The sequence below is a fragment of the Centruroides vittatus genome, unplaced genomic scaffold (assembly GCF_030686945.1).
Source record: "Centruroides vittatus isolate TY-2023 unplaced genomic scaffold, ASM3068694v2 contig_1051, whole genome shotgun sequence".
Taxonomy (NCBI): domain Eukaryota; kingdom Metazoa; phylum Arthropoda; class Arachnida; order Scorpiones; family Buthidae; genus Centruroides; species Centruroides vittatus.
In genome coordinates this window covers 1,644,672-1,656,136 of record NW_027120680.1, presented here as the reverse complement: position 1 = coordinate 1,656,136, position 11,465 = coordinate 1,644,672, and the positions used below count along the sequence as shown (strand labels likewise).

The window sequence follows — 11,465 nt, the reverse complement described above, 5'->3', positions numbered from 1 at the left end:
AGTAACAAAATTCCACTCCTATTCTACCTCCGGGTGAAAGCAGGTCGGTAAGAATTTCAATTTTTTTATGAAAAGATAAGATCCTTAAACGTAACGTTTAGAGCTATTACTTTGATTAGTAATAATAAATTTTTTGTATTACTTTCATAAATTTAACCCCCTAGCTATTCACCGAAATATATTATATCTTATAAGTATTTTAGAAAATCATTCATTAATTTTAAAGTAATAATTATATTTTATTTTAAAAAACCATGTGATAATTTATATTTAGAAAGCGTACTGGCCAAAGGGTAAGTGTTGTAAACGTCATTAACCTTATCGAGATCTGCCGAAGTTGTAAGGAAAGTGGCAGGGTGGAAACAAGGTTGGTTAATTTTATAACTCGCTCTTTATATTTACTCTATATTAATAAATATGTATATCAATATTTTCTGATTTTAAATAAGTTAAATAATTTTTATTTATTTTAACGAACATCTACTTATGTACTGTACTGTACCTTAAACTTTATCTACCTTATATACTGTAAAATTGTACTGTAGATGTAACCTTTACATGCAAACGAGGAAAAATTTTTCGTGGTTAAGATACAAAAAAAATACTAATAAATTACGTATTTAATTCGTAAATTTTAAAAAAACATTTACGTATATTTATATAGAAATACAGCTTTTTATATTTAAATACTTTGCTGTTAACTTAAAATTTTGCTTATTAATTTATAATTACTGTCCTAAAAAATGTCCAAAATATTGTAAACTATACTTTTTTTCAGTTTTAATTAGTATTAAACTATTTATATTATTCATCCCATATACTGTGTTATGTAATTATTTGTTACTTACTACATAATTCTATTATGTAATCATTCCTACTATATTACGAGTAACTGCAATATAAGGAAGTTGAAATACATTCCTTTTGTATAAATATATAACGTATGCTGTCTTATACTGTATATTTACACATACATAATGACTAGTGAATTACACTCCTGAGGAGAAGCATTATAGAATATAGAAACTATATACTATATACTCTTAATATAATTTCCCATTGGTTAACATCGACAAATGAGAATTGTCTAGTTTTATAGTTATGTGAAATTATATATATATATATAAAACGACTGTCCAAATAAACAGTCATATAGTAACGATCATTTCACACTAGGATGGAAGGCGGCATCTAGTCAAGGTCACATACAAACCAAGGCAACCTGTAGACAGGTTGCCTTCGTTTGTATGTGACCTTGGTTTGTACACGATGGCAGGAGGGCACACGACACGCGGCTTTAATAAAGATTCTGCATCCCGATATTAGATGCTACCAGTACTGTTTAACACATACGAAGCTCTAACCACTTTCAACTTTTTTTGCATGCTTCTAGAAGAACGACGAAGCCTCCTTTAGCAGGATACTGGTAATACAACAATTTATAATCACACTCAACAGTATAATAGTACAATTCGTTTCGCAAATATTGGGTGGAACAGACCACGACAGATTTTCGAAGAAGGTCTGAAAATATTTTTTAAAAAAGCATTTGCAACTTCACAGACTAATAAATTTAAAAAACAGTTTTTTTAAATTTTTATATATCTGTCATAGAACAGCCGGGTGTACGTACCTACGTTAGAGCGGAAACGGAACCGCCCAACGACACATTTTCATAAATTTATAAGCAGAAGTGTCACTTTAGTCAGTTTAAATCACACTATCAGATTCCTCGTAAAAACTTACGTTTATTAAATCTAGTAGACAGTTTCCTTTTAATTTCTATAGCGGACAACAGACACACATCCAGAAATATTGTATATATGAATAGAGAGGATATATCGTAGAAGCATGTATAGAAAAGTTAAGTTTCTGTATATTTTCTATACACTTTGTAACAGGAACATAAATGGCGCGTGTCCAATAGATAAACTATATTATTAATTTAACCTTTTAACCTTAAATGTATAAAATTTACAAATAAACGTACTGAACTCTAAACAGTTTAGACCAAGATACAGCCTACTTAATCTTACATAGCAAACATTTTTACTATGAAAAATTAAATATTCCACACTACAAAATATAGTTTGTTGCACGTACAAATTATATTCTGCTTGTAAAATACAATACTTGGGCTTAAATTTTTAATATATAATTTTATATTTACATTGTTTTTACTTAATTCTGTCAGCAGATTTCTTCGTTATAATCTGATATAAATTTAGATATAAGTGTTTAGAAAATAATCTTTCACAATTCTATCTTCGGTTATTTATCACTCTATCGTCTCAAGTTCAAATTCCATAATATAACTCAACTTATCAATAGAAATTGGATAAGTGGTCGAGTATTAAGTTCTTTACTAAACTTATCGAATATTTAATGTATTATATGTAGTTATTAATAATATTTCTCGGATAATTACTTTAATTTTTTAATTTAAACAAAGCTAAATGTCGTTCCTATTCAAATTATTCGCCATCTTGGGGATAGTCTTTGCCTACTTTGCCTACTCTCCTCATCTTTTAGACTTCCATCCCAAACCTTTCACGTGAGTATGCAATGTTAAATGGTTCCTCGTAAAACGCATCGAATGTCACATTTCACGCTTTTCCCCTTACAGAGTTCGGCAATGGAGCGAATTAACGGGTCCTCTTACTGTCAATAATCGCTTAAATGAAGGTGAAAGGTTATTCGATGGCGCCATTGACGCTCCCGAATCTCTCGCCGTTTATCAAGGTATATTCGTGTTTAGATAAAAAAAAAATTATATTTAATTAATGATAGGATTATTGTATTAAAAAATTCAATTTTTTTCATAATTTTACATGCATTTTTTCATTTTTTAGGAGAAATTTATACCGGAACACGGGATGGATGCATAACAAAAATATCTGGAAAGAATTTCAATTGTTTAGTCAACTTAAATAAACTTTGTGGTAAGAAAAATAATAATTATTATTTTAAAAAAAATCACAGTTAAAATCTTTTAAATTATTTTCAAATTTTCGTAAAATGTATATATAAATAATTGCTGCAAAACGCTTTCTTTAAGTGAACACAACACCTCTTCCTTCTTGAGTGTGTATACAGGTGACCTAATGGTCACTTTAGCGATATAAAGACTAAATTACCATCTCATTCGTGTACCCTGTTAATTAATTTATAAAAATTGTCTAAAATGTTTGTTTAATACAGAAGAAATCTAGAAACCGGTGACGTAACTTTTCCCACCAAAACATTTAAAATTGTGTGTGATGCCACCTGTCACGACATGTTATTTTTAAAATGTTTTTATTATTAATTATTATAAAATGTCAAAGAACTTAATTTTGAGCTTAGAGACGAGTTTTATAAAATTGTAAATGCTGCTCCCACGATGAGATACGGCATTTGACCCCGCTCTATCTCCCACCCCTTCACCTTTAACCATCAAAATGTACTAGCGTCAATACTCTTAATACACAACCTCCGTGCAAAATTTCAGGAATTTTCGACAAAAGGCATCGGAGTAATTATTCAATTGAAAATTGTTCCAACTCTCTTAATTAAGAATGTTCTAGCTTACAGTAATGCATATAATAAAAAATAAATACACTGTTTAAAGTATATACATAATATATTTGTAATATTTGAAATACCGATATAAATATTATAAATGTATGATGTATATATACTTTTTTAATAGTATATTAATTCATTACATGCATTACTTTAAGCTAGCACATAGGGCCTATAGGCCTATATATATATCTGTATATAGACTGAATGGTACGAAGTTCGCGATATACTGATAAATTGACACCATTATCAAATCTTAACAGTAGTTATATCTGAATTTAATTGAAATCTATATATTATATAAGAGTGTCAGTAAATTATATAAATCACGATCTAACTTATAACTGTACGAAGAAATATTATAAAAATGGATGCCGTTATCGCCATTTTAATTCTTGAAATTACATTTTATTTTCTTATATAAATAATGATATATTCATGAATCTAAATGCTTTTAAGTTAAAGTTTTATATAAATTTATAAATGTTGTATTTTTTTCTTGAAGGGTCGTATAATTAACTAGTCGATCACTACGCTCGTATATTTAGTTGTACTGTACATTGTTTGCTAATTTTATAAATTCTATAATAAAATTATATTAAAGTTTTTTGAAAGTTTCTTCTTAGTCAATGATAACAGCGGTAAACTCGATGTGCACTCTTTAATGGCTCTTGATAACATCCTTAGAGCAAGAATGTTCGTGTGTACATAAATAATTACACAAGAACACAAGAACATACAACAGTTATATTCTTCTGCGTAACATTGAATTACTGATGTGCACTTGATCTTTCCTTTCTGGATGGACGAGCCTTTATTCTAAGGTTATCCAATAATACAACTGAAATGCTTTGCTTTATAAATTATATAAACCCCATTCCTGAGTATTTCTTAATTTATTAAGTTGCATTAATATAATTAACTGATATATCTACTTGATAATTAATTTATATATTATCTAACAGAGAAACAGAAAGCAATACCTTGCAGTCGTCCTTTAGGTTTAAGATTCGATGCCAAAGGCACCTTATATGTAGCCGATGCTCAGTTAGGACTTCTACAAGTTGATATTAAGAAAGGTACAGAACACTTACATTCTTTATCATTAATATATTATTTACATACATCTATTACAATATTGTTGATTTAACTGTATAGGAACAGTCACAACTCTCGTAAGCACTGGCGAAAAGGTAGAAGAAAAGGAAATAATGATTCCAGATGATTTAGATATGGATGAAAATGGTGTCATATACTTTAGTGACGTGTCCACTAAATGGAAGTTCGATACTATCTTTTATAGCGTAGCAGAACACGAAAATACTGGCAGGTATAGTTTGTTACGACAATACGTTGTTACGATTTGATAAGACAGCTTAAAATTTATTCTGTAAATTAACAAACGGTATAAATTTTATATTTATAACCAATAGTCTGAGTAATGTATTCGTAGAAAGGATAATTTTATAAACTCGACTCATGTTTAATTTATTCCTATTTATAGAATTATACAATACGATCCAAAAACCAAGAAGGCTTCGGTACTTTTAGACGGCTTATATTTTCCAAATGGGGTGCAGTTTTCTAAGAAAAAGGACTCTCTACTAATTGCAGAAATAGTTAAAGAAAGAGTACTTAAGTAAGTTCAATTTCACATATCAAAAATTAATAATAATATTATATATTTTTATTAAAAATCATCCATAAAAAAAGAAAATGCTACATTTTTCTATTACTCTAACTCCGGGGCAAGATGACCAAATGAATTTTTATAGAAAATTCTATTGGGTATACTGAGAAATGGTGTTGCCACATAGAAGATTCTGTTTCCAATATTCTATTGTACCTCTCGATTGATTTTTCCATACGTCAATTATAATTTATTACTACATTTAAATTATTTTCTCTAATTATTAATTTAATATTATAATTTTTTTTTAAACTTACAAGTATTCTTAGTTTCTTTATTTCAGAATTATTTCTTATTCATTTACTAAACAAATTCCTTCCGCCTTTAGTAAGAGAAAATGTTGACTACTCGGCAGCTGAAGAGTATTAAATATCTTTCTATAATTACAATTTATATATATTAACTTTAAAAATCGCAGAAGCAATAACTGTTTAATGTTTTTGTACAAATATAAATTAAAACCTTTCCATTTTTAGGTATTATCTGAAAGGTGCAAAGAAAGGTCAATTGGAAGTACTGGTCGAATTTCCCGGAATGGTGGATAATTTAAGACCTAGTAAAAACGGTTATTGGGTCGCTATTAATAACTTCAAAAACTCTTCAAAACCTGGAATAATGGATCATTTGAGTAAATATCCTTTGGTGAAGAAAGCGGCAGTAAGATACCTTCATTCCATCAACAAAGTTGTTAACTACGCTACCGATTATTGGCCCGCCTTAAAAACTAAACAGTTGGAACGATTCGTAAGTCGTGTTTAAAATATTTCTTTATTTATAACTACAGGGTGATCAAAAATTTACTACGTATTTCTATAACAAAAAATAGGGCAATTCTGATTATCCCAATTTCCGCAACACCAAAGTATCACAAGATTTCGTGATACCCAATAATTGATTAAAACTTAAATAAATAAGTAAGTTGTTCGATATCAGATATATCCACACACACACATCCAAAATCATTCATTTTAATTATTAATTCGAGATTTCAAATTCGGGTATAATTACAATTAAAGTTTCGATTTCACAATGTTCTGAAATAATAAATACTAGTCATATTGACTAGTATTTCTTGACATTTTGCGTGAATATCCGCAAAGCAACAGAATTTTGTTTGCGTAGGAAAAATTTGCTTCAAAAGTTTTCCGCAGGGGAAACTTGTGATGCATACTGGCAGTATTATAAGATACAAATTTCTTACACGTGACATGCACACATCACAAACATTTACCATGTCACAAACACTACTTCGCAGGCATTTTGCGAATGACAGAATAATCAACCGTCATTTTCCTGCAACATGGCCAGCACGTTCTCTAGACCCGAATCCACGTGAGTTTTGACTTTGGGGAAATTTTTAATGTTTTGACACGTTACAGATTTAGCGGAACCGAAAGCCAGCATCACGCGACATATCAACATCTCTACGGAAACCCTCGGATCTGTGTTGAACATTCTATTTTGCGACTTCGGCTTGTTTCAGAATGCGAAGGACATGTTCTAAATGTTTTTACTTTTGTATCGCTTTCCGCCCTATTAAAGCACGAATTGTCCCTCTAGCGCCGAGGTAAATTTTATGTAAGAGGCATTGATGCTATTAAATTTTGGAGTACGAAACTTCAGGGAGTGGGAAGGTAGAGGAATTATGTGGGACATACTTCTTCTGGGATAAGATTTAATGAAAATTTTACTCGTTATTGGCATATATAATTTTAAAAAAAAAACTCATCTTTACTTTCAAAATTAAGTAATTTGCCTTCTCATAATTAATAATGAAAAAATTATTATTTTAATAAAATCTCATAACAAAGGGTGCCACACAGACTTTTAAACTAAGTAAATCTTTTGGCCTTTTTATTCTCTCTGAGCGGTAAAGAGCCTAAACTCACAAATAGTAAAAAAAAGACCTTTACACTTTGAGCTAGTAACAGTGTTTTGTAGATTGATATATTTTTAATGGATATTTTTATCATAGTTCAACAAAGTTACTCCTTTAAAAATCAGTTCTTTAAATATTTCTTCAAAAAAATTGAAGCTACATCCGAAGAAGTTAACCGATGTTTTTTCTGTCTGGACCGCATTTCATCAAAGACAAGAACTTCTGAGTGTTATCTTCGTTATTATTTATTTCTTTATTCATATTCAGACTACTCAATAAAAAACACCGACGAATTAATAAGAAAACTTATGAGTGTAAAAATGAAACCAACGTATAGGCTACTAAGTTTGGACATAATTTCTATGTACCCATCAACAAAATGGGAATTAATTGAAAAAAGCCTACACAATCTAGACATACATAGCTGGCTACTAGAAATAATAAAATAGAGTTTTAAAAATAATTACTTCCATATAAATGAAAAAATGTATAAACAGAAAAATGGTATTAGTATGTGAACAATAATCGGACCAAAACTTGCAGGAATATGCATGAAAGAAATAGATACAAAATTAACAAACCTAAATGGAATAGTATTTATGGCTAGGTATGTGGATGAAATTATAATAATATACGACAAAGAAATAACTAATGAAAATATAATATACAACTATGCGACCACATTAAGCAATACTCTAAAATAAAAATGAAATTAATTATCTACACATAACTTTAAACCGGGAAAAAAACACTATCAATATAAAACCTTACAAAAAAAACAGCAAGGTAGATAAACTTCTTAACTATAAATCGTATAGTCCTATAACAATAAAAAGAAATAATTTTATAACGGCACGATCAAAGATATGGAACAGAACATCTATGGCTGAAGACAGAGAGAAACAAAAAATAAATTAATAAATACTTTAATCTTAAACAATTACCCTAACAGATTACTAAAAAATGGATAACTACATTTATAAAAAACAGATTCAATGTTAAAAATAAGAACTAGAATATTACATATACGTCATTCCCCTATATTAAAGGAACATTTGAAAATATAGAAAAGTTTTCAGAAAACATGGTGTTATACTTGCAGCCAAACTAAAAAATAAAATTAAAAACATCAATAGCAATAAAATTAAAAATAACGAAATACTAAACGAAGAGGGAGTGGTATATGAGATAAAATGTACGTGTAAAAAACCAGCAATATACATCGGAGAAACAGGAAGACAACTCAGAACCAGAATAAAAGAACACGAAGCAGCAATAAGTCGTAAATACAGTAGAGCATCGATTATCCGACTTAATTTGGACTGGGGCTGGTCTGATAACTGAAAAGTCGGATAACCGAAAAGTATGAAAAAATACATTATTAGTATAGTGTACTAGGCCTGATTTAAATACTAGTTTCCCTTTCGTGGTCGAGCCAGTGCTGCCAGCTAAAACATGCAAAAATTTAAGAAAAATAGTATTAAAGTAGCCAAGACATAACCAAACATAGTAGCGCCACGTCACTAGCGGACATTTGAATTTGCCGACTAGAACGCGATCGGTTAACCGATAAATCGGTTAATCAAGGGTCGGATAATCGATGCTCTACTGTATACCCAATCACCATGGACAAATCACTGCAGCAGGTTTGGATGCACAATCACTGAAAAAAGTGTACAAATAACTCCACAGTTATCTACGTAAATTCAAAGAACACTTCGCAATTGTTAATAAAAACAAAACCATAAACTTAAATAATGGCATGGAAATTGACAACATATGGGAGGAAATGGGAGGGGCTAAAGAGCGAGCAAACAGAAAGAAAGACAGAAATGCTTTAGGGGATACGACGTCAACACAGCGTAGCTGTATGCCTAAACATAAAACAGGTTAGTTCACTCTTGTGTAAATATATCCAAATAATGGAAGTTGTAATAATAGTTGTAATTTGTAAAGTTGTAATTTTACCGTAATAATCACTGTAATACAAGTACTCCTCACTTTACGACCGAGTTCCGTTCCGACGACTACGTCGTTAAGCGAATTGGTCGATAAGCGAGGAGCTTGCGCCGGGAATATAGGATCGTTGTAAAATTATCCAAATTATGCAACAAACTTCCAATTTATTCATAAAAAGACTATTATAGTACGCGCAATCCTATTATAGTACGCTTAGTGCGCATGTCACCAGGCGCCACTGATCGACACTCTAGCTGAGAAAGGGGATTCCCCGAATTTCAGGTCGATTGGTCGTAAGTGCGAGTGGTCGTTAAGCAGTTAGGTCTTAAAGTGAGGTGTACCTGTAATTGTATTTATACCAATTTGTAGAAATGTAACACCTAACGAGGGCTGCAAGTTACACAAAAAAATCTTGCAACTGAAATGCATAGTGAATAAAAAATAACGAAGATAACACTCAGAACTAAAATTTATCTTTGTATACTAGTACATTTATCAATTAACAGGACTTATTATACTGGAAAATTATGGATGCAGATATTTAGTCTTACAGATCAGAAATAATATTTTTTATTTAGTTCACCTGAACACACACTTTAAGCTCGTGTTTCGGACTTGTTTGTCCCTCCTCAGCAAGCATTCAAATAGCACTTTCTACAAATCAACAATTAAAATTTTTTTTGTTACAGTTATAAATAAAATTAACATATACACATTAATTTCCCAACAATAAATAATAAAATTCTTACAGTATGTGTTCAGGTGAACTAAATAAAAAATATTATTTCTGATCTGTAAGACTAAATATCTGCATCCATAATTTTCCAGTATAATAAGACCTGTTAATTGATAAATGTACTAGTATACAAAGATAAATTTAAGCTATGATAAAGGACACAAAGGCATAATAATTAAATAACACTCAGAAGTTTTTGTCTCTGATGAAATGCGGTCCAGACGAAAAAAAAAAACATCGGTTAACTTCTTCGGATTTAGCCTATGAAGTCTCATCAATTTTTTTGAACAAATATTTAAAGATTTTATTTTTAAAGCAATATAAAGAAAACCGCACCATTGATATAATACATATCTACTCTTATAGTAGAAAGTTACTCCTTTAAAGCCTTTATTGTCGTTATAATTTTATATTGCAGTATAATTAAAAATTACCTTAACTTCCTGTTCGAGTACCAGGAAAGTCGAGCGAGAGTCGTTCGATTACTTCAATGGTTTTCACGATATCCTGGGAAGTGACAGAAAACTTCCAGAGATATCGTCAGATTTCCTGACACCTAAGAATTTATTTATACTTTAAACGGATTACTGGGTTCGGAAAATCCTGTGGTACTCCTAGAAACCTGTTGCAATAACTGGGATGATGGTAAAGTACTCGGCACTTCTACAATAACTCATACAGTGTAGGTGCACAGTACCTTTTCCATTACTTCAGTGGTTTCGAGCCACCGCAGGATGTCACAACAAACTTTTAGAAGTGTCACAAGATTCCCAGAAATTCAACAATTTATTTAAACTTGAAATGAATTAGATATACCACAGACACAATAAGGATTCTGGCTTTATTCAAATTATACTGGATTACCCTGTAGTTTAGCAAATTTATGAGACAAAATTCATTGGTACTACGATAATATAATTATTTTAATGTTTTTTTCTAGTTATCGATAGAAAGCTATTTCGATAAAAATCACGGAATGATTGTGGAATTTGATGAAGATGGAAAAATAATTAATTCTCTTCATTCGCCGGATGGGAAAAGCTCGTTATTTTCTGAAGTACTAGAGTATAATGGATATTTATACGTTGGATCATACGTAAATCCGGTCATAATTAAAGTAAAACAGACATAAAATTAATTTTATTCGTACGTGATGAATGTCATCCGGTTTGTTACGCCTCCTCAGCCTTACTTGTGCATCTTGTAAACTACTACTAATAAATCATTTAGTTAAATTAAAAATTGTACTTATCTTCGGCATCACTTTCGCATCTTGAAATCCACTTAATGATAAAATTATCACAAGAATAAACTAATTCATAACGTTCTTCATGAAACAAATCGAAAAAAATAGTATAAACATAAATAATGGCAATTTTTCCTATAAAATCTTAAGGATGCAAACCATTAATGGTTTTAGTCTAGTACAGAGGAATTTATAGTACAGTAGAAATAATTTATAGATGCTAAGGATGTAGAATATAGTAACCAAACATAATTTACAGAATCTGAACGTGTAGCAGAATGGTAAAAAATAGTCTATAGACTTCAGCATTTTCTAGATATAAAAAAATATCATTAATAGGTGTTGAAATCGTGTAAATTTACAATTAAAAATTTATAATTTTGATTGTTGA

The 11,465-nt window shown here is 30.2% G+C and overlaps 1 protein-coding gene across 1 annotated transcript; it reads left to right on the top strand.

Annotated features, from left to right (window-relative positions):
- Positions 1–274: 274 nt before the first annotated feature.
- LOC136971622 (adipocyte plasma membrane-associated protein-like) lies at positions 275–11,088 on the top strand. The gene is made up of 9 exons (XM_067266101.1): positions 275–367; positions 2,453–2,554; positions 2,627–2,742; positions 2,853–2,942; positions 4,530–4,643; positions 4,723–4,894; positions 5,069–5,203; positions 5,731–5,998; positions 10,769–11,088. Exons 2-9 carry the CDS (start codon positions 2,457–2,459, stop codon positions 10,958–10,960), a joined length of 1,185 nt encoding a protein of 394 aa, XP_067122202.1. The 5' UTR covers positions 275–367; positions 2,453–2,456; the 3' UTR covers positions 10,961–11,088.
- The last annotated feature ends 377 nt before the right edge of the window (positions 11,089–11,465 follow it).